This window comes from Hyla sarda, chromosome 3 (genome assembly GCF_029499605.1).
Source record: "Hyla sarda isolate aHylSar1 chromosome 3, aHylSar1.hap1, whole genome shotgun sequence".
Classification (NCBI taxonomy): domain Eukaryota; kingdom Metazoa; phylum Chordata; class Amphibia; order Anura; family Hylidae; genus Hyla; species Hyla sarda.
In genome coordinates this window covers 257,121,002-257,144,420 of record NC_079191.1, presented here as the reverse complement: position 1 = coordinate 257,144,420, position 23,419 = coordinate 257,121,002, and the positions used below count along the sequence as shown (strand labels likewise).

General features: G+C 43.3%; 2 protein-coding genes across 3 annotated transcripts in view; one reads left to right on the top strand and one right to left on the bottom strand.

Moving 5' to 3' along the window:
- The window catches only part of TRMT11 (tRNA methyltransferase 11 homolog), a 72,188-nt gene extending 71,216 nt beyond the window's left edge, over nt 1–972 (bottom strand). Inside the window, exon 1 of the mRNA XM_056566482.1 lies at nt 753–972. Coding sequence (XP_056422457.1) covers nt 753–836 — 84 coding nt within the window. The 5' untranslated portion in view covers nt 837–972. The remainder of the gene's footprint in view (nt 1–752) is intronic.
- Nucleotides 818–21,201, top strand: HINT3 (histidine triad nucleotide binding protein 3). Of its 2 annotated transcripts, none has more exons than XM_056566484.1 (5): nt 818–1,051; nt 7,350–7,464; nt 13,360–13,429; nt 14,201–14,327; nt 18,229–18,376. In XM_056566484.1, exons 1-5 carry the CDS (start codon nt 956–958, stop codon nt 18,304–18,306), a joined length of 486 nt encoding a protein of 161 aa, XP_056422459.1. In that variant the 5' UTR covers nt 818–955; the 3' UTR covers nt 18,307–18,376. The 2 variants fall into 2 exon arrangements, with proteins under 2 accessions (XP_056422459.1, XP_056422460.1); XM_056566485.1 differs by lacking the exon at nt 18,229–18,376 and adding an exon at nt 18,915–21,201 and having other exon boundaries at nt 824–1,051.
- The last annotated feature ends 2,218 nt before the right edge of the window (nt 21,202–23,419 follow it).

The window sequence follows — 23,419 nt, the reverse complement described above, 5'->3', positions numbered from 1 at the left end:
ACAGGAGGGACGTAGATGTGCACAGCCCCGGTCCTGTCATGACAGGAGGGATGTAGATGTGCACAGCCCTGCTCCTGTCATGACAGGAGGGACTTAGATGTGCACAGCCCGGCTCCTGTCCTGACAGGAGGGATGTAGATATGTAAATGAGACATGTCTGGGGGTGACAACTGCTGAGACCTCACAAATCTACTCAATACATCTGCCCTTTTGTCCGAGCAGCCAGCGAGGATGCCCAATGTATTTTACACCAGCATTTCGCTAAATTGTCAAAGAAAAAAAGTTGCATGACAATGTGGATTATGGATGAAAATACATTGGGAAATGTAACGCAGTGTGAACTTATCCTTCCAGTGGATTACATGAACTGGGTTAGACTGTAACAAACTCTCTGTCAGAAGTCATCAGGATTGACAGGGTTTTTTGCATAGGCGTGTAACATAGAATTAATATTCACTGACAGCAAGAAGAGATCTTGAAAATGTAGCGGAAACGAAATCCAATCCCTATTAGACAGCTGCCTGATACATTATGACAGTGTTTCCCAACCAGGGTGTCTACAGCTGTTGCAAAACTACAACTCCCAGCATGCCCGGACAGCCTTCGGCTGTCCTGGCATGCTGGGAGTTGTAGTTCTGCAACAGCTGGAGGCACCCTACTTGGGAAACACTGCATTGTGATGTGAAATGACTGAGCTCAATGTGCGGGGCACCCCTTGATGCCAGTGTCTCCTACAGGTGCCCACTCCTCACCGGTAGCCTGAACTCGCAGTTCTCCTGGGCCAGGAGCAGCAGGTACTTCTTCAGGGCAGCACCGCTCCTGCAGGACAGCGCCATCTTTTTTCGTGACGTCAAAGGAGGAGCCGGAAGTGCTGACTGAGGGCGGGAAATGGGTGGAGCCTGGGGTCTGAGCTGCGGGTGGGAGCGGCTGTGGCTGTCAGTGTGTACCGGGGGAGATGTCTGCGCTGGATGAGGACAGCTATGACGGGAAGTGCATCTTCTGCAGGATCTCCAACAACCAGGAGAATGACGCCGAGCTACTGCACTCTGACGTAAGTGGGCCAGGAGTGACGTCACCAGAACCTAGTCCCATAGCCTGAATGCCCTGAGGTAGACACTATAGTCCATAACGGATGAACTGCACACAATATGCTGCTTGTCATGAATCACTTGGACTAGGACTGTGTTCACACAGTTACCAGCAGCCTCAGCATTGTTTTATTGCTTATTTGCACATTTATTTTCTAGAGTGTTTTTTGGCTATTAACCCCTTAAGGACCGGAGGTTTTTCCGTTTTTGCATTTTCGTTTTTTGCTCCTTGCCTTTAAAAAATCATAACTCTTTCAAATTTACACCTAAAAATCCATATGATGGCTTATTTTTTGCGCCACCAATTCTACTTTGTAATGACGTCAGTCATTTTGCCCAAAAATCTATGGTGAAGCGGGAAAAAAAATCATTGTGCGACAAAATTGAAAAAAAAAACGCTGTTTTGTAACTTTTGGGGGCTTCCGTTTCTACGTAGTACATTTTTCGGTAAAAATGACACCTGATATGTATTCTGTAGGTCCATACGATTAAAATGATACCCTACTTATATAGGTTTGATTTTGTCGGACTTCTGGAAAAAATCATAACTACTTGCAGGAAAATTAATACGTTTAAAATTGTCATCTTCTGACCCCTATAACTTTTTTATTTTTCCGTGTATGGGGCGGTATGAGGGCTCATTTTTGCGCCGTGATCTGAAGTTTTTAACGGTACCATTTTTGCATTGATAGGACTTATTGATCACTTTTTATTCATTTTTAAATGATATAAAAAGTGACCAAAAATGCACTATTTTGGACTTTGGAATTTTTTTGTGCGCACGCCATTGACCGAGCGATTTAATTAATTATATATTTTTATAATTCGGACATTTCCGCACGCGGTGATACCACATATGTTTATTTTTATTTACACTGTGTTTTTTTTTTTATTGGAAAAGGGGGGTGATTCAAACTTTTAATAGGGGAGGAGTTAAATGATCTTTATTCACTTTTTTTTTTCACTTTTTTTTTTTGCAGTGTTATAGGTCCCATAGGGACCTATAACACTGCACACACTGATCTTCTATGCTGATCACTGGTTTCTCATAAGAAACCAGTGATCAATGATTCTGCCGCATGACTGCTCATGCCTGGATCTCAGGCACTGAGCAGTCATTCGGCGATCGGACAGCGAGGAGGCAGGAAGGGGACCTCCCACTGTCCTGTCAGCTGTTCGGGATGCCGCGATTAGCCGCGGCTATCCCGAACAGCCCGACTGAGCTAGCCGGGAACTTTCACTTTCACGTCATAGTGAAGCCGGGACCCGCCTCTAATAGCGCGCGGCGCCGCGCGCTATTAACCCTTTAGCCGCGCGCTCAAAGCTGAGCCGTGCGGCTAAAGGGTTAATAGCGCGCGGCGCCGTGATCGGCGCTGCACGCTATTAGAGGCGGGTCCCGGCTTCACTATGACGCCGGGCCCGCCATGATATGACGCGGGGTTACTGTGTAACCCCGCGTTATATCAGAAGAGCAGGACCAAGGACGTACCGGTACGTCCTTGGTCCTTAAGGGGTTAAAAAAAAAATAAAAAATCAGGTCTGTGGTAGCAATCGTTTAGTATGTTTCTACAAAAATGTGTCAAACATGCGTAAAGCGAACGTATTGCGTCCAAAATGCATATGCCGTGTTTTCTTACAGCCATAAAAATGAGGAAAAAACTTTTGGATGTAAAATAGTATTTTGATTCATAAGATGAGCATTTTATGCCCCAAAATGTACCTCAAAAAAACACGTGTGAACACAGCCTAAAAAAGGGGTCACTACATAATAGAGAATAGGGGAGCTGTTACTAGATCCAGGGTAAGGGCTGTTAAGGGTTATTCCAGCACTAGAAAAATAAATGAATAAGCGTAAAACAAAATCTATACTCACCTGCCCCAGTCCCCTGCAGCTGTCGTTCCAAAATCTCATGGCCCCCACCTCTGGTTCCTGTGACAGGAGGCTAGATTCTGCAGGGTCCACACATCACAGCAAGCAGAGGTGGGATCTGGGACATATCAGAATAACAGCTAGCAGCATAAAACTAATGACAGAACTATCATGCAGAAAAAACCTACATCCTATCCAAAGGGTAGGAGATAAGTTTTAGATTGCGGGGGTCCAATCGCTCCTGCATGGGACCCCGGCTCTCCCTGGAAATGGGTCCATGTATCTCTATGGGAAAGTATCTTTATAGGAGAGTCGGAGATCTCCTGCACGGAACGTGATGACCCCCGCAAGAAGCGGCGATGACGTGTCCCCTCCTTGTATATCTCTGGGAAAAGTGGTACATGAAGGGGACATGTCATCGACGCTTCTTGCTGGGGTCATCTCGTTCCGTGCAGGAGATCGCAGGGGTTCCGGTGGTCGGACACCCCCACCACCACCCTTCCCTGCTAACTAACACTTATCCCCTATCCTTTGGATAGGAGATCCTTTTTTTTTTTTTCTACTCAATACTTCTCCTTAACCCCTTAAGTACCAGGGGTTTTTCCATTTTTGCACTTTCATTTTTTCCTCCTTACCTTTTAAAAAATCATAACTTTAAGTTTTGCACCTAAAAATCCATATGATGGCTTATTTTTTGCACCACCAATTCTACTTTGTAATGAAATCAGTCATTTTACCCAAAAATCTACGATGAAACGGAAAAAAAAAAATCATTGTGCGACAAAATTGAAGAAAAACACAATTTTTTTTTCACTTCTTTATGCAATGTTATAGCTCCCATAGGGGGCTATAACACTGCATACACTGATCTTTTACATTGATCAATGGTTTCTCATAGGAAACCATTGATCAATGATTCTGCCGCGTGACTGCTCATGCCTGGATCTCAGGCACTGAGCAGTCATTCGGCGATTGGACAACAGGAGGCAGGTAAAGGGACCCTCCTGCTGTCCTACAGCTGTTCGGGATGCCGCGATTTCACCGCAGCGATCCTGAACAGCTCCCTGAGCTAACCGACATTGGTTTACTTTCACTTTAGACACAGCGTTCAACTTTGAACGCCGCGTCTAAAGGGTTAATAGCGCTGTGGCCCCTGCTTTCTAGTAAGGGAGAGGACTCAGGACGTACCGGTACATCCTTGGTCCTTAAGGGGTTAAGGGTGTATTTACGCCTCTTTTTGTTCAACAGGATATGGCGCAAGAGTTAAAAAAAAAAAAAAACCTCCTGCCAGACCCTAGCCATACCCCATTCATTTCAGTAAGTCAACCAGTCAGCTAGTGACTCCAGTCAACTCATTTTCTGACCACATCCGGCTTTTGACCATGACTGAAAACAGTTATCTTCTGCATTTTTCAGTCCGATTCAAAAAAACGATATGGTCGGAAAATTGGTCGACCGGAGTCACTAGCTGACTGGTTGATTTATTGAAATGAATGGGGTATGGCAGGGATACGGCAGGAGGGAGTTTTGGTCCTGGCTGCGGGATGCACAGAACAGATGTGAATGCAGCTGCTTTATCCATCAACCATGCCAACCTTACATCATGAAGCTGAGATTCCACCTTGCAGGTTTTTTTTCTTTTCTAAGCCAGAACCAGAAGTGTATTCAAGAGGAATGTGAAATATACAAGAAGGGCTTCTCCTTTCTCATGGATCCACTTCTGGCTTTGGCTCAACTGCAGTGGCAGGTCTCCAAAAGTAAAATCCAAGCCGAATAGTGACACTGCTTGCCGCTTACCTACTTCTGGTGGAGTTCACTGCTTTTTGCCTTTACCTGTTGCCTGAAGCCCCAGTGTTGTAATGGAAATGTTTTTGCAGGTGTGTGCTGTCTAGGTTTTGGGACACACAATCTAAGATCAATATTTTTTGTGGAGGAAACCAGAGTACCCAGAGGAACCCACCCATACATGGTATTTGGAATTTATCATTTATTTCACCCATAGGCTGGGTCTCATAAAGGTGATATCCATGGTTAGAAAAATATAATTGCTCTTACAAAAAAGCATTGCAGTGCCACTGACAAGACCAGCGGTGCTGTTTCTGGAAGAAAGATGTTTTTTTTTTTTTTTTATCCTGGATAACCCCCTTAACTTGAACTGAGCTGCAGTACCATACACTACCCATGCACAATTGTGGCACAGTTTCTGAAGTAGAACATTAGACTCCTGAAATCCAACCCCATTACATCCTTGGTTAAAATCCCTGATGAATTATGCAGCACAGAGACTAAATACGCTGCTCAAAAAAATAAAGGGAACACTAAGATAACACATCCTAGATCTAAATGAATGAACTAATGGTATGAAATACTTTCGTCTTTACATAGATGATTGCGCTGACAACAAAATCACACAAATCTTGGATTGGAATGGACTTGAAGACTTGAATGGAAATCTAATTTATCAACCCATGGAGGTTTGGATATGGAGTCACACTCAAAATCAAAGTGGAAAACCACACTACAGGCTGATCCAACTTTGATGTATTATCCTTAAAACAAGTCAAAACGAGGCTCAGTAGTGTGTGTAGCCTCCACATGCCCGTAGGACCTCCTTAAAATACCTGGGAATGCTCCTGATGAGGTAGCATTGTCTTGCATTAGGAGGAACCCAGAGAAAACTGCACCAGCATATGGTCTCACAAGGGGTCTAGGGATCTCATCTCGGTACCTAATGGCAGTCAGGCTACCTATGGCAAGCATATGGAGGGCTGTGCCACCCCACACCATTACTGACCCACCACCAAACCGGTCATGCTGGAGGATGTTGCAGGCAGCAGAACGTTCTCCACAGCGTCTCCAGACTCTGTCACGTCTCTCACATGTGCTCAGTGTGAACCTGCTTTCACCTGTAAAGAGCACAGGGCGCCAGTGGCGAATTTGCCAATCTTGTTGTTATCAGGCAAATGCCAAACATCCTGCACGGTGTTGGGCTGTAAGCACAACCCCCACCTGTGGACGTCGGGCCCTCATACCACCCTCATGGAGCCTGTTTCTGACCGTTTGAGTGGACACATGCACATTTGTGGCCCGCTGGAGGTCATTTTGCAGGGCTCTGACAGTGCTCCTCCTGCTCCTCCTCCTTGCAAAAAGGCAGAGGTAGCGGTCCTGCTGCTGGGTTGTTGCCCTCCTACGGCCTCCTCCACGTCTCCTGATGTACTGGCCTGTCTCCTGGTAGCGCCTCCATGCTCTGGACACTATGCTGACAAACACAGCAAACCTTCTTGCCACAGCTCGCATTGATGTGCCATCCTGGATGAGCTGCACTACCTGAGCCACTTGTGTGGGTTGTAGACTCAATCTCATGCTACCACTAGAGTGAAAGCACCGCCAGCATTCAAAAGTGACCAAAACATCAGCCAGGAAGCATAGGAACTGAGAAGTGGTCTGTGGTCACCACCTGCAGAATCACTCCTTTATTGGGGTGTCTTGCTAATAGCCTAGAATTTCCACCTGTTGTCTGTTCCATTTGCACAACAACATGTGAAATTGATTATCAATCAGTGTTGCTTCCTGAGTGGACAGTGTGATCTCACAGAAGTGTGATTGACTTGGAGTTACATTGTGTTGTTTAAGTGTTCCCGTTATTTTTTTGAAGTAGAAACAAAAAGGGGAGAAAAGGCCGGTGCGCACCTCGTGCAGATAAAACCAGCAGTATAAGAAAGTATATTGCATAACAGGGCCAACAGGTTGGACCCTTACCTTGGGATGTTATGCTGAGAGCATAACATCTATGATGACTTGTAGTAGGTGGTGATCGGTCGCAGCCTCCCGGTTCCTCCAGATATTCTGCAGGAGAGTCCAGTGTAAAGTAGGAATGAAGTAGGGTCGGGATAACCTTGAAAAATGGAACATCCATGGGGGGGGCAGACCTCTGGACTTGGTAAAATGTGTATCTTAAAAGATGCGACACAATATTAAAATAAGCGTTTCTAGCCCAGACCGGGCTCTTCCTCAGGCAATAATAAAATAGACAGCACGTGTAGTTTTATAACATCAAACTGATATGCTTCCGGGTTCAAACACTGTACCAGTCGAACCAGAACCAATGGATACAAACAGAGTTGGGGGAAAAGTAAAATAAAATAAAACACCATAAAATAAGCCAAACTAGGCGAATTTTGGAAACAATACAATCAAGGACAAAGTGAATTGATATGACAAGAGGAATAGAATAGAATGGATATTAAACACCTGGTGTATCCAGATGATGGCGCAGGCGTAATGGGAGACCTCGAGTCAGACTGGATGTGCAGTAAACTAACAGTGATGATGACTGTGCAAACGCATATTTTCTGGGCAGTGTATAACAATAACCTTGTTTTTGTTCACAGGAGGAGCTGGCCTGCTTTAAAGACATAAGACCTGGAGCACCTTTTCACTACCTGGTTGTACCCAAGAAACACATAGGAAACTGCAAAACCTTAACAAGTGATCATGTGCAGTTAGGTGAGGCAGATGGGTTGGATGGAGATGGGGCTGGGCGGTATACCGGTTCATACCGAATGCCGAAATTTTCGGGCTGCATTATATGAATTTTTCCCATACCGCAATTCCGGTTGGGCCCCTCCCCCCTCGGGAATGAAATATCAGCCCAGCGCAGCGCTGTCCCCACATCGGGGAACTAATCATATGTGACCCGCCAGCGCTGTTCTGCTCCCCCCCAATTAATTATCAGCCCAGTGCCCAAATTAAACTTCTCCAACACCCCAAACAGGAATCCCCACTCCACCCTGTCAAACGCTTTGTAAGCGTTCAAAGACAGGATGGAGCGGGGATCCCCCCCATGTGTTTGAATATTAAGAAATGTCCTGTGTATGTTTCCAAACGTGCTCCTCCCCATCAATAATCCCCTCTGTTCTTTGCCAATAATCTCACCCAAAACTTTTTTTCAATCTTCCTGGTTCCGGACAGGTAAGTTAAAGTTTATTTTCTTTATCTTTTGCATCCCAGGCATAGGGATACAGCGTACAGCAGTGGTCTCAAACCTGCAGACCTCCAGCTGTTGCAAAACTATAACTCCCAGCATGCCCGGACAGCCGCTGGCTGTCCGGGCATGCTGGGAGTTGTAGTTTTGCAACATCTGGAGGTCCACAGGTTGGAGACCACTGGCGTACAGTATAGAGTTCCAGCGCCGGCAGCCCCCAACAAGGAGGAGGAGGGCAGTGCTTGCGGGTGACACATGTGAGTAGTACCCTGCTGGGCTGATAATTAATTGGGGGGGGAGCAGAACACCTCTGGCGAGTAACATGATTGGGGGGAGTGTAGCAGAACAGCGCTGGCGGATAACATGATTGGGGGGGTAGCAGAACAGCGCTGGCGGGTCACATGATTGGGGGGGAGCAGAACAGCGCTGGCGGGTAACATGATTGGGGGGGTAGCAGAACAGTGCTGGCGGGTCACATGATTGGGGGGGAGCAGAACAGCGCTGGCGGGTAACATGATTGGGGGGGGGTAGCAGAACAGCGCTGGCGGATAACATGATTGGGGGGGTAGCAGAACAGCGCTGGCGGGTCACATGATTGGGGGGGAGCAGAACAGCGCTGGCGGGTAACATGATTGGGGGGGGGAGCAGAACAGCGCTGGCGGGTAACATGATTGGGGGGGAGCAGAACAGCGCTGGCGGGTAACATGATTGGGGGGGGTGGTGGTGAAAGAAATACCGTTATATACCGTGGAACCGCCATAAGTTACAAAAATACTGTGATACACATATTTGGTCATACCGCTCAGCTCTAGATGGAGATATGTAATGATTTGTGAAAGTGACATTCTGTCAGTTAGAGGACAATTCCAGTCTGGTAAGACCATTGTCCTCCATAGACGCAACATCATCATATGTGTTAGACAAAACTAGCGACAATCTAAGGTGTATGGGGGCATGTTGGATTTAAACTGCCTGATTCTTTTTTTCTTGGAGAGATAACCTGCTGACAGGCTCTTATGGTGATAGCTTAACCCCTTAAGGACCAATGCAAATAAACCTGTACGCCCCTGAAAGACCAGGCCTGTTTTTTCAAATCGGGGAAGTCTGTCTTTTTTAGAGAATAACTCTGGTAAGGTTTTGCCAATCACGATAATTCTGACATTGTTTTTTTGTCACAAGTTGTCCTTCATGTACATAGTAAAAGTAAGCCGATATCATTTGGAGTTTTTTTTTACAATGCAAAAAATCATGAAATTTTTACAAAAAATTAAGATTTTTTGCTATTTTAACACTAATTGGTTGCATATATTTATACTTACTGACCAAATAGTTTATGAAACTTATACTTTCAGATGTCTACTTTATTTTGATGTCATTTTTTAGTTTTTAATTAACATTTTAAATTAGTTAGAACCCTAACAATTTAACTTGAAATTTTGAAAATATGAAAAGTACATCTTTTTTTATGTGCTATGCAAGGTTTGCAGAAATTAAAAGGTAGTAGAACATAGGAACACCCCCCAAATGACCCCATTTTAAAAACTAGACCCCTCAAGGTATTCGCTAGGGGGTACAGTGAGTATTTTAACACCATAGTTTTTTGGCAGGAATTATTACAAAGTCAGTGTTAAAAATTCGAAAATTGCAATTTTTCACAAATGCATCATTTGGGGGGCATATTTTTTGTACATCACTTCTGATATTGAAAGAAATTCACCCTATATTTTATTTAGCTGCTTGTCCCATGTTCGAAAATACCCCCGCTTTGGCCATATATGGTTCCTTGGCCGCGTGGTAGGACTCAGAAGGAGAGGAGCGCCATTTGGCTTTCAGGGCAGAAAAGTACCCCCACCCCCACAAGTGACCCCATTTATATACCGCACCCCTACAAGTTATTGGCTGGACCAGGGACCTCTCTGATTGGTCCTTGGTCGGCTGGCAGTATAACGCGTCTGTCTGTGACAGTTAAGGCTCCTGATGGATATATCCGCCATGTTGTGGGAATAAGCACCCGCTCATGGCGAATATATCCATTACTGCTGCGGCTGGGTAGCTCAGTGTGTCCGCTCATGACTGCTGGCGGAAAATCCGCCGCTATGAGTGGACGCACAAAGCTACCCAGCCGCAGCAGCGAGCTCATTACCGTGACTGCTGCATAATGTGTAGGATCACGTGGTGGACATCCGCAGCATATTACATGCTGCGGATGTCCGCCAATGCGATCCTACACATTATGCTTTTTTTTATTACATTCATTTAATAAATGTATTTTTAATATATATATTTTTTTTACACTTTTATTACATTTTTATTTATTTTTACACTTTTATTTTATTTATTTATTTTTTTACTTTTTAATGCTTTGGAATACTTAGTATTCCAAAGCATTGCAGTTATATGCTGCCTGCCAGTTTTCACTAGCAGGCAGCATATTTCACTAGCAGGCAATACCCAGGGCAGACCTGGGGGTCTTTGTAGGACCCCCGGCTGCCCAGGTATGCAGCAGCACCCCGCGATGCTCCGGGGTGCTGCAGGAGAGACAGAGGGAGCCCCCTCCCTCTGTCAAAACTCCTTACAGCGCGCGGTCACTTCTGACCGCGGCTGTAAGGGTTAAACTGTCGGGAGTGAAGTGAACTTCACTCCCGGCAGTGCGGCAGGCCCCGGCCAGCCGTGTATTACACGCAGCACCCCGCGATCGCGATGCGGGGTGCTGCAGAGGAGACAGAGGGAGCTCCCTCCCTCTGTCATAACACTTACAGCCCGCGGTCACTTCCGACCGCGGCTGTAAGGCTTAAAACTGCCGGGTCTGAAGTTTACTTCGGTCCTGGCAGTGCAGCAGGGTCCCGGCTGTGTGTTACAGCCGAGTCCCTGCCGCGATCTCGTGGGTGCACTGGGCAGCACCCACGAGAAGAATGGACGAGTATAGACGTCCAGGTGCGGGAACGCCCGCCAACCTGGACGTCTATACTCGTCCATGGTCGTTATCGGGTTAACACCCTTCTCCAAGTCACAGTACTTTGAGTGCATGTACATGGTGGGAATTGGCAGAGAGAAATGTTTGACCTATGTATGGACACTTTAGTCTGGACAGTCAGCTAAAAGTGGACACTGAAATATGTTAAGTCATATCAAGTGTATTGCCAAAATGATCATAGTATCTCTGATGCATCCTGAATACATATTAAGCTAGTGTGACCATTACTCTATAAAAAATAACGGAACAGTTGGCCAAAAGATTATATAGGCAAGTGTCCCATAGCTGACACACCACAGTATTATTGCTCTGTTCTAATTGCATTCTAGTGTATGATACTTTCCTTGTTTATCTGTATGCTTGTAATTTTACATGGGTTATTTAAATGGACACTATCAGATTGAAAAACTTTTTATATAATGTACATCTTTGCAAAACATTAACCTAAATTTTATTTCCTTTTTATAGAAATCATGGCTTATAAAATCACGGCTTTGTCCAAGCTGAATGGACAAAGTCCAGTAAATGAGGGTGGACCAGCACTCCTCTGTGCTCTCCTCTGTGTCTGATAGGACAGGAGAGAGAGCACGGAGGAGTGCTGTCAGACAGGAGAGAGAGCACGGAGGAGTCCTGTCAGACAGGAGAGAGAGCACAGAGGAGTGCTGTCAGACAGGAGAGAGCACAGAGGAGTGCTGTCAGACAGGAGAGAGCACAGAGGAGTGCTGTCAGACAGGAGAGAGAGCACAGAGGAGTGCTATCAGACAGGAGAGAGCACAGAGGAGTCCTATCAGACAGGAGAGAGCCCAGAGGAGTACTATCAGACCGGAGAGAGCACAGAGGAGTCCAATCAGACAGGAGAGAGCACAGAGGAGTGCTATCAGACAGGAGAGAGAGCACAGAGGAGTACTATCAGACAGGAGAGAGCACAGAGGAGTACTATCAGAAAGGAGAGAGCACAGAGGAGTACTATCAGACAGGAGAGAGAGCACAGAGGAGTATTATCAGACAGAAGAGAGAGCACAGAGGAGTATTATCAGACAGGAGAGAGAGCACAGAGGAGTGCTATCAGACAGGAGAGAGAGCACAGAGGAGTACTATCAGAAAGGAGAGAGCACAGAGGAGTACTATCAGACCGGAGAGAGCACAGAGGAGTCCAATCAGACAGGAGAGAGCACAGAGGAGTGCTATCAGACAGGAGAGAGAGCACAGAGGAGTACTATCAGACAGGAGAGAGCACAGAGGAGTACTATCAGAAAGGAGAGAGCACAGAGGAGTACTATCAGACAGGAGAGAGAGCACAGAGGAGTATTATCAGACAGAAGAGAGAGCACAGAGGAGTATTATCAGACAGGAGAGAGAGCACAGAGGAGTGCTATCAGACAGGAAAGAGAGCACAGAGGAGTGCTATCAGACAGGAGAGAGAGCACAGAGGAGTGCTATCAGACAGGAGAGAGAGCACAGAGGAGTGCTATCAGACAGGAGAGAGAGCACAGAGGAGTGCTATCAGACAGGAGAGAGAGCACAGAGGAGTGCTATCAGACAGGAGAGAGAGCACAGAGGAGTGCTATCAGACAGGAGAGAGAGCACAGAGGAGTGCTATCAGACAGGAGAGAGAGCACAGAGGAGTGCTATCAGACAGGAGAGAGAGCACAGAGGAGTGCTATCAGACAGGAGAGAGAGCACAGAGGAGTGCTATCAGACAGGAGAGAGAGCACAGAGGAGTGCTATCAGACAGGAGAGAGAGCACAGAGGAGTGCTATCAGACAGGAGAGAGAGCACAGAGGAGTGCTATCAGACAGGAGAGAGAGCACAGAGGAGTGCTATCAGACAGGAGAGAGAGCACAGAGGAGTGCTATCAGACAGGAGAGAGAGCACAGAGGAGTGCTATCAGACAGGAGAGAGAGCACAGAGGAGTGCTATCAGACAGGAGAGAGAGCACAGAGGAGTGCTATCAGACAGGAGAGAGAGCACAGAGGAGTGCTATCAGACAGGAGAGAGAGCACAGAGGAGTGCTATCAGACAGGAGAGAGAGCACAGAGGAGTGCTATCAGACAGGAGAGAGAGCACAGAGGAGTGCTATCAGACACAGAAGAGTGCTGGACTTTGTTCATGCCTGTGCTTTAGCTTGGACAAAGCCATGATTTTATAAGCCATGAATTCTGTAAAAAGGAAATAACATTTTCTTATGAAGTATATAAGAAAGGTTAATGTTTTGTCAAGGTGTACAACATAACATTTTTTGCATATGACAGTGCCCATTTAAGTACAGATGGGACACACTACATGTGATGATGTTTGTATGGAGCCTTTTGTTTCTAGAGTAGAATAGCTCTATCATTACAGCACCTAATGGAGCCTCAGTGCAGTACCAGATGGGCTCAATAGTATCTAATGTGTTTCCTTACATGAGATCTAGCTGCTTCTTCTTATCTTTTTCATGTAGTTCAAAATATGATGGAAGTAGGAAAGAATGTGCTTCAGAAAAACAATGTAACAGATCTGGAGGATATAAGGTAATTTGAGGTTTACTTCTTTGTATAAATATTGCTTGCTCATTAAGGTTTATTGAAACAGCACGCACCATGTAGATCGATAAAAGTAACTGTATTGCTGGAATTCTTCCTAGCCATTAGGACTGCACATGAACAGAATGCCTGCAATGCTTTTTGATCATGTGCTAAACTACCTAACACACGGGCTGGACCAATATTACTACTTTTCTACATAAGGGTTAAAGGGGTACTCGGGTGGAAAACTTTTTTTCTTTAAATCAACTGGTGCTAGAAAGTTGAACGGATTTGTAAATGACTTTTATTAAAAAATCTTAATCCTTCCAGTACGTATTAGCTGCTTAATACTACAGAGGAAATTCTTTTCATTTGGAACACAGAGCTGTCTGCTGACATCACAAGCCCAGTGCTCTCTGCTGACATCTCTGTACATTTTAGGAACTGTCCAGAACAGCATATGTTTGCTATGGGGATTTTCTCCTACTCTGGACAGTTCTTAAAATGGACAGAGATGTCAGCAGAGAGCACTGTGTTCCAAATGAAAATAATTTCCTCTGTAGTATTCAGTAGCTAATAAGTACTGGATTGAGATTTTTTAATAGAAGTAATTTACAAATCTGTTTAACTTTCTGGCACCAGTTTTCCACCGGAGTACCCCTTTAAGTAGGGTTGTGCTGGAAATCATCTGCTATTCCCTGCATTCCTTTCTAAGTGCAGCGTCTCAGTCTTTGCTGTGGTCAAATGCATATTGATTTTTCCCCTTTTTATTGTCAGGATGGGTTTCCACTGGCCTCCATTCTGCTCAATATCCCATCTACATCTTCATGTTCTGGCTCCAGCCAGCCAGCTGGGATTTCTCTCTCGAGCGGTTTACAGACTGAATTCATACTGGTTTATCACGGTAAATACCACACCTGTACATTATTTTGATGTTAGAGTGTATATGTGTATTGACTGTCCAATGGGTTTATACAGTAAAATGAATTTAATCTAAGCAGGTTACAAACCTGCATTAAAACTCCATGGGGTATACTGCTGGCCAGTTTAGTAGTGGTGCTCCAATGTGTTTTCTTTGCAAAAGAAATAGCTATGTGTAAAATTCCAACTAAGGAATCAGAAGCAACTACATATACAAGACTGCAGTCCTTAGGTAGTACCGTATTTATTGGCGTATAACACGCACTTTTAAAACTTAAATTTGAGGCAAAAACTGTGCGGCGTCAAGGACCTCACTCATCATTCCCTGCAGCTGCCGCTGGTGATTGTTCTAAAGTGGCCGCGGCCGGACTGCTGGACTCTAACAAGCAGCCAGCGCTGCGGCCACTCTGATCAGTGGCGGCTGCAGGTAATGATGAGTGACGTCCCTGACTCTGTGCAGAGTAGCCGGCAGGAGACATCAGTCGTCATTCTTTACTGGCTGCACAGCCCGAGGACCCGGTCGTCTGACCTGAGCCTGCCGTAGCGCGGCCAGCTAACGGAATATAAAAGAAATATAAAAAGCAGGGAGTGGTGGAGAATAATGAGCAGGGAGGATAATGGGGGGAATGATGAGGCAGGGGGAATCGCAGGGGAAAGGAGACACAAAGGGAAAATAATAAGTCACACATCAGGGGGGTTAAATGTGGCACAAGGGCTGATAAAGGGGGAGGGATGATGTGGCACTGGGGGGACCAAACTGAGGAGCAGGGGGATTCAAAGTTGGGGGATGATGAGGCATTTAGTTCAGAGCTTTAAGTCATTAATTTACATTTATTTTTTTTTACTCAGATTTTCCTGTTAAAATGAGGGTGCGTGTTATACGCCAGTGCGTATATACGCTGATACATACGGCATATCCGTTGTGTTGTCCAGCTCCAAGCTGTATTGGAACAAAGCTGACACCTGGAAAGGGGACTGGCAGCAATCAGATCACAGTATTTCTTTCCTTAGGTTGTAATATTAACCATATTTTCTAAAATATACTAAATTAAATATAACATTCAGGTCACTGTCTGAAGGGGTATAAAGAATATTTTGCTACAGAAAGCAAACAGTACAGCATATTTCACTTCCCTCCATTGGCTGCCAAGCATCTATATATTCTGTGGTTTTCTCAAGTAGCCCAACTACAACCTATGGCAAATATTATGGAATCCCCAACCTTCAAGGATGTTCACCCAACATGGTTCATCGCAAATACATAAGTCAAAGATATGTGATACAAAACAATGTTTGTCTAATAAGTAAACATTAACTTTATACCTCAGATATATGAAAATTATACTATTTTATACGTATATTTACGTCCTTGGCCGACTCCCGCGATATAACGTGGGGTCACGCGGTGACCCCGCGTCATATCGGGTCGGCCCCTGCATGTATCTGAAGCCGGGACTAGGGGCTAATAGCACGCGGCAGCGATAGCGGTGCCGCGCGCTATTAACCCTTTAGAAGTGGCGTTCAAAGTTGAACACCACGTCTAAAACGAAAGTAAAACCTTCTCGGCTGATCGGGACCACCGCAGTGAAAATGCTGTGTCCCGATCAGCTGGGAAGCGGGCGGAGGTCCTCTTACCTTCCTCCAGCATGTCCCTTCGGCGATTGATTGCTCCAAACCTGAGATGCAAGCTTGAGCAATCGACCGCCGATAACACTGATCAATGCAAAGCTATGCTGGCAATCAGTGTGTGCAGTGCTATAGGTCCCTATAACACTGCAAAAAAAAGTTAATAAATGTGATTTAACCCTTTCCTTAATAAAAGTTCAAGTCACCCCCCTTTTCCCATAAAAAAAAACACCATGTAAATAAAAATAAATGTAAACATGTGGTATTGCCGCGTGCGTAAATGTCCGAACTATAAAAGGATATCATTAATTAAACCGCACGGTCAATGGCGTACGCGGAAAAAAAATCCAAAGGCCAAATTAACGTATTTTTGGTCGCTTTTTATATAATGGAAAAATGAATAAAAAGCGATCAAAAAGTCCGATCAATACAAATGGTACCGCTAAAAACTTCAGGTCACGGCGCAAAAAATTAGCCCTCATTCCACCCCATACGCAGAAAAATAAAAAAGTTATAGGGGTCAGAAAATGACCATTTTAAACGTATAAATTTCCGTGCATGTAGTTATGATTTTTTCCAGAAGTATGACAAAATCAAACCAATATAAGTAGGGTATCATTTTAATCGTATGGACCTACAGAATAAAGATCAGGTGTCATTTTTACTGAAAAATGCACTGCGTAGAAACGGAAGCCCCCAAAATTTACAAAATAGCGTTTTTTTGTTTTTTTTCAATTTTGTCGCACAATGATTTTTTTTTTTCCGTTTCGCTGTAGATTTTTGGGTAAAATGACTGCTATCCCTGCAAAGTAGAATTGGTGGTGCAAAAAATAAGCCATCATATGAATTTTTAGGTGCATAATTGAAAGGGTTATGATTTTTAATAGGTGAGGAGGAAAAAACTAAAGTGCAAAAACCGAAAAACCCTGCATCCTTAAGGGGTTAAACAATGCTGTATGTTTCGCTAGATCAGGTAGGAGCAAAAAATGGATTTCTCAACATTTCCTCAATGTTGAGTAAACATAAGGAATCCTCAGTGTTGAGTAAACATAAGGAATCCTCAACAAATAAAATCCCAGTTAGTACATTTTCTCCTCAGCTTTTTATTATTCCTGAATTTCACTCATTTATAAATAATATTTTACATTAAATAGAAACTGACAGCCTGTTTACCCGCAATAAACCCAATATACATCGTCATTTACTTTCATCTGTGTAGTAGCTGAGATAAACTGTTTATTCACTCATTCCTATTGCACTGCTGTGCGCAATGGAGGCGGGGAGCCAGCTCATTAAGCTCCCCTGCCTTAAAATTCACCACTCAACCTCCCCCCGTGATGCAAATGTTTTCACTAGACTGCCGGGGGTAAACAGTCGCTGCCTTCCAGGTGTAGCGAGGCAGAGCACTCGCCCCCGGAAGCCTAGTGAAGATATTTCCATATTCATCACAGGGGCAGGGTGGGTGGTAAATATTGAGGATGGAAGGGAGCTCATTGAGCTGGCTCCCTGCCTGCATTGCACACAGCAGCGCAAAAGCAATGAGTGAATAAACAGCGTAACTCAGCAACTACTACACAAATAAAGTGACGACTATTTTTAAAGCTGTTCATCTGTTATGTAATCCTGTATATTGGGTTTAGTATGAGTGAATAGGGGCAGGGTGGGTGGTGAATATTGAGGAGGGAGGGGAGCTCAATGAGCCGGCTCCCTGCCTCCATAGCAAACAGCAGCGCAATAGCAGTGAGTGAATAAACAGCGAAACTCAGCAACTACTACACAGATCAAAGTGACAACTGTTTTTAAAGCTGTTCACCCATTATGTAACCCAATATATTGGGTTTAGTGTGGACGAACAGGCTGTAAGTTTCTCTCTAAGCTGGTTCTAACTTTCCCAAAGAGCAGCTGACCGATCAGCTTGTAATAGAACCTTGTAATAGGCCGTTTTTTTTATTTAATTGCAACCATAAGTTCATTAAGTCCATTTCATTGGCCAGTTGGTTTGTCTTAAAGTGGTACCCCGGTGGTCTACTCATATGTTTTCCTTATGTAACCATCCAATTTTCTTTATACTTACACAAAATTTTACACTTAGCCGACTGGGAACAAGCAATGCCTTTTAGACACTCATTGTTGGTTTTACACTTTTAGGGTCTATTCACACGTACAGTATTTGATTTGTATATTTGCAGTATTTGAAGCTGCAGATTTTCCTTATGTTACCTTCCCATTTTCTTACTTACATCAAATTTTACACATAGCCGACTAGGAACAATTGGCTAACGGCAGCGGTGACGTCATTAAGCTCTGCCCATGCTCCAAGTGGGGCCTGGAGCTGAAGATAGCCGGAGAGAATAGTTGGAAAACCACAGCATGGAGCAGGACCAGGTAAGTATCGTAGTCATCAGTGTCACCTGCACTACCTGTCTGTACCGACAGGTTAGTTTTATAATTCTTCCCTTTCTTATTGGAGCCATGTTTTCTTTCAGCGAGCCAAATTTACCAGCTTATTTTGTAAGCAGCATTTTTAGTTTAGTGCCAGCATTTGTTTTAGAGGTTCAGATTACAAGATAATTCCATAATTTTTCCTCTCCATGACCTGAAATAAACATATGCCACCAGTTTGCTTTTATTTGCTTTAGGAATGCTTCCTGCTCTTTAAACACTCTTTTGTATCATATCTGTGACTTTCTGGGTGAACATCCTCTGTGTGTGTGTTGAGTCCAAAATATTTTCCAAGGGCTGTGCTGTTATTCTGTTGAAGAAAATAATTTTCCTTTAACCCCTCACATGCTATGGAGTCTAAACTACAGTCTACAACAAAGAGTTAATCATAAGAATTATGAGTTCATATGGTCTTTATGTTGGTGGTGGTTATTTGAAATTTACTCAAATACTGAATGACATGTGACAAATGCCCTATAAAATGTTTGCTTCTTCTGTTCAGGCTGATCAGCTTATCGAGCGTCTTCAATCAAATGGACCTGCCAGTTGAATTTCGAGCACCTTGTTGTTCTCCGGTTTCATTCCAGTTGGCTGGGTGCAGTGGTACCAGTTCATAAAAAGAGAGTGGTTGTATAGTATATTATTAATGAATACTACATATGTATTATATGATTGAAATTAAGGTTGTGAAGTATTAGAAAGTAATCTTATAGTACATGTAAGACGTAACTTAAGAAATATGAACTGCCTGTAATATACTTCAAGTTGTGCCATGGAGCATGTGAGATTTCCTATAGTAATAAATTATTGAGGACATATAGGTTTAAACTATAGTTTAAGTTGTTATCTACCTCCAACCCCTGTTCCTATCTCCTGTTAGAGTATAATTATCTAATAGAGAGCAGCTTTTCATCTGGAGAATCCATCTTGCCTAAGGATTGCAGGAATGGCCCAGTAATTTCATTGAGTACCATGTAATTCTGCATTTCTCTTGTACCATTGCTACCATATAGGACATAGGTACCTGCAGTCCTTCCTTCATGCCAGACAGCTTATTTCATGTGTGTTGGGTCCTCTTTAGTATGTTTGTAAATGACCTTGTAGAGAGATTACAAAGTTTCAATATTTGCATATGACACTAAACAGAGGAGGATAACCTAATATTACAGAGGGATCTGGGTAACCTGGAGGTTTGTGCAGAAAAAAATGCAAATGAGGTTTAATGTGAATTAATGTAAGGTTATTAACTGAGGTAAAAAGATATCTGGCTTTATGGTAAATAGTAAAACACTGGGTGAAACTACTACTGAAGGGGACTTGGGGTACTTGTGGACAGCTTTAGGGCCCAGTGCCAGGCAGCTGCTGCCAAAGTGAATAAAATTATGGGATGCAACATGAGGCTTAAAGACTAATGACTAAAACATAGTTTTGCCTCTATACAAATCAAAACTGGAGCAGGTGTAGAGGAAGGTGACCAAGGTTATTAAGGGAATAGGTGGATTGCAGTCCCAAGACCGGTTATCTTAGCTTAGGGTTATTTATTTTGGAGAAAGATGACACAGGCGACTTGATCATAATGTACAGATATGAAGGGACAGTACAGAGATCTTTCTATACCAAAGCCTGTAACCATGATAAGAGGCATTCTCTAGAGCAGTGGTTCCCAACCTTTTTTCCTGAGTACCTCATGGCAGCCCATTTCCAAAAATTGTACCGTCCCATATTAGTGACATGTAATTAATTTGCTATTAATTAAAATTTGTATTTTTATTTTTTTACTTATATCCTTTCCCTCCCCAGGCCCCCCGAGACTACGTTTCCCCACAGGTTTTTTTCTGGTGTTTTTTGGAAAACTGTCACTGCAGTTTTTGAGCTAAAACCAGAAGTGTATTCAAAAGGAATGGGAAATATGAAGGAAGGACTTATACTTCCAGCTTAATCCACTTTTTGTTTTGGCCCAAAAACTGCAGTTTAAAAAAAAGAAGAAAAAAAAACATCAGGGAAAAACCTATGTGGAAACCTAGCCTTACTCACAAGTGACATCTTCTCTCGTCAGTCGTTCACTTTTCCTTTTTTCGTTTATCTGGCCTAGACCACCATTAGGATTTATCTTGGCCAAGACTTGTCTCCACAGAACACCTGGGGGTACATGTATATTGGGTTGGGAACCACTGCTCTACAGGAAAAAGGTTTTACCATCATCACAGATAGGGATTCTTTACTGTTAGAGCAGTGAGACGATGAAACGCTTTTTAATTCATTAAACAAGTTCAAGAGGGACCTGGATGCCTTTCTTGAAAAATAAAATATTACAAGCTATGGAAATTAGATTTCTAGTTGTAGTGCTTTGATATAGGGATTTATTCTAATTGCCATATTTGGAGTTGGGAGGGATTTTTTCCACTTGGTATGGGGCAATTGGCATCTGCTTCCATAAATGTTTTTTGCCTATTCCTGGATCAACATAGTAGGGTTATAGGTTAAACTTGATGTACCAAACAACTCGATGTGCTAATATCTGACTGTAATCTGTCACTGTAAAAGAAGTCTTGCCCATGCAAAGAAAAGGCAGTATGGTGTGACAGTAGCATGGAGGATAGAATGAACACTATATTGAATTATTATACATACAACTGAACTGACTGCCATAGAAAAATGTTTAAAATAATTTTATTGGCAGGACAGCTAAAGTTCAACAGTTTTCTACATGGGAGGGAGCCACCTTGCTAGACACAAATTTGTAACCAGAATTGGTACTAAAACTAATAAATTTTCAATATATACATGAATGTTTTGCTGTGCTGTCTTTTTTAATAACCACCTCATTTAAAAGGACGTAAGTAAAATGTTGAACAATTAAACTAAATAATTTACTTACTCCTTAGGTCTACTCTAAACCCATCAGATGTCTAAGTTAAGGAAGACACAGGGAGATTTTTCAAAACCTGTGCAGAGGAAAAGTTGGCCATAGCAACCAGTCAGATGGGTTCTTTTAGAGGCGTTTTTGAAATGAAAGAAGCAATCTGGTTGCTATGGGCAACTGGTCAACTTTTCCTGTGCTAAGGTTTTGATAAATCTTTCCCCTCTGTGTGTACTTTTTTGAGGATTTTTATAGAGATGTATTTCTGTGTATTCTGTTAACCCCTAGAGGACACGTGACATACATGTACTTCGCTGCAGTATGGTAATTAGCATACAGCGATGTACATGTATATCGCAACGTGTTTAGATCTATAAAGCCAGTGACAGAGCTGTGCTCCCTTCATAGACTTTGCGTCCCCTCATTGTGGGGGTTCGATGAGTTAAAATGGCGGCCAAATGTTTCTTACCTAGCCACCTACCGCCTGGTCGTCTCCTGTCATTCATGACTATTGTTTTACTAGGTTTACTCCTACGATAGCTTTTTTTCCTGGTTTCTATTTCTTTGTTCTGTTTGAGCATCAGATAATCCTCCTCCACCTCTTGCTTCATAATACACATAAATCCTTCTTCGATATGTTCAAACTACAGAAATTCAGCGCTGAATTTCCACTAGGAAACTGAGACGGATTCTGCATTTAGCAGTGTCCTCTAGAATCTGTAAGCAAAAAAAAAGTCAAAATAGAAAAAAACCAGACTGCAGGTGTTTGAAGGAAGCACAGATTAACATCCAACCGCATTCTTGGAGCGGACAATACTTGACAAAAAGAAACAGGATCCAGCTCCCAAAAAAAGTGTGGTTAAAAGTCCAAAGTTTAATTCACATCTTCCCGCACCAGGACGTACATTTACGTCCTGTTTATGACTGCGAGCATTGGAACGGTGCTCGTGTCATAGACGGCAGGTCCTGGCTGCTAGCAGCAGCCGGGGACCCGCCCATAATGGCCGACATCCGCGATTGCGCGGATGTCCGCCATTAACCCCTCAGATGCCGTGATCAATACAGATCACGGCATTGCGGTGCCACGGCGATCCGATCATCCAGCATGGCGGCCAGAGGTCCCCTCACCTGGCTTCGGCCATCTCCGGGGGTCTTCTGCTCTGGTCTGAGATCGAACAGACCAGAGCAGAAGATCACCAATAATACTGAGCAGTGCTGTGTCCTATGCATAGCACTGCACAGTATTAGCAATCAAAGGGTTGCTATATATAGTTCCCTATGGGGACATAAAAAGTGTAAAAAAATAAAATAAAAAGTTGAATAAAAGTTGAATAAATATGTAAAAATCCCCTCCCCCAATAAAAATGAAAATTGTCCGTTTTTCCCATTTTACCCCTAAAAAGTGTAATTTTTTTTTTATAAACATATTTGGTATTGCCGCATGCGTAAATGTCCGAACTATCAAAATATAATGTTAATGACCCCGTACGGTGAATTGCGTAAACGTAAAAAATAAAAAAAAGTCCAAAAATGCTGCTTTTTTGTCACATTTTATTGAAACAAAATTAATAAAAAATTATCTAAAAGTTTTATATATGCAAATGTGGTATCGATAAAAAGTACAGATGACGGCACAAAAAATGAGCCCTCATACCGCCCTATATACGTAAAAATGAAAAAGTTATAGGTGGTCAAAATAGGGCGATTTTTAGATTACTGATTTTGTACAAAAAGTTTTAGATTTTTTTTTTAAGCGGTACAAAAATATAAAAGTATCTAGCCATGGGTATCATTTTATTCATATTGACCCACAGAATAAAGAACACATGTCATTTTTACCGTTAATTGTACAGTGTTAAAACAAACCCCTCCAAAATGTGCAAAATTGTGGTTTTCATTTAAATTTCCTCCCTAAAAAAAAAATTTCTGGGGTTCGCCGTACATTTTATGGTAAAATGAGAGGTTTTATTACAAAGTACAATTGGTCATGCAAAAAACAAGCCCTTATATGGGTCTGTAGATGGAAATATAAAGGAGTTATGGATTTTAGAAGGCGAGGAGGAAAAAACGAAAACGCAAAAATAAAATTGGCCTGGTCCTTAAGGGGAAAGTGGGCTTGGTGGGAAAAAAAATTCATATGAACTGGC

What these genes read in the sequence shown, in the direction of transcription:
- HINT3 (XM_056566484.1), top strand. Translation starts at nt 956, where the DNA reads ATGTCTGCGCTGGATGAGGACAGCTATGACGGGAAGTGCATCTTCTGC. An exon ending in CCGAGCTACTGCACTCTGAC is followed by an intron (nt 1,052 to 7,349) that starts GTAAGTGGGCCA and finishes TTTTGTTCACAG; the next exon opens with GAGGAGCTGGCCTGCTTTAA. An exon ending in AAGTGATCATGTGCAGTTAG is followed by an intron (nt 7,465 to 13,359) that starts GTGAGGCAGATG and finishes TTTTTCATGTAG; the next exon opens with TTCAAAATATGATGGAAGTA.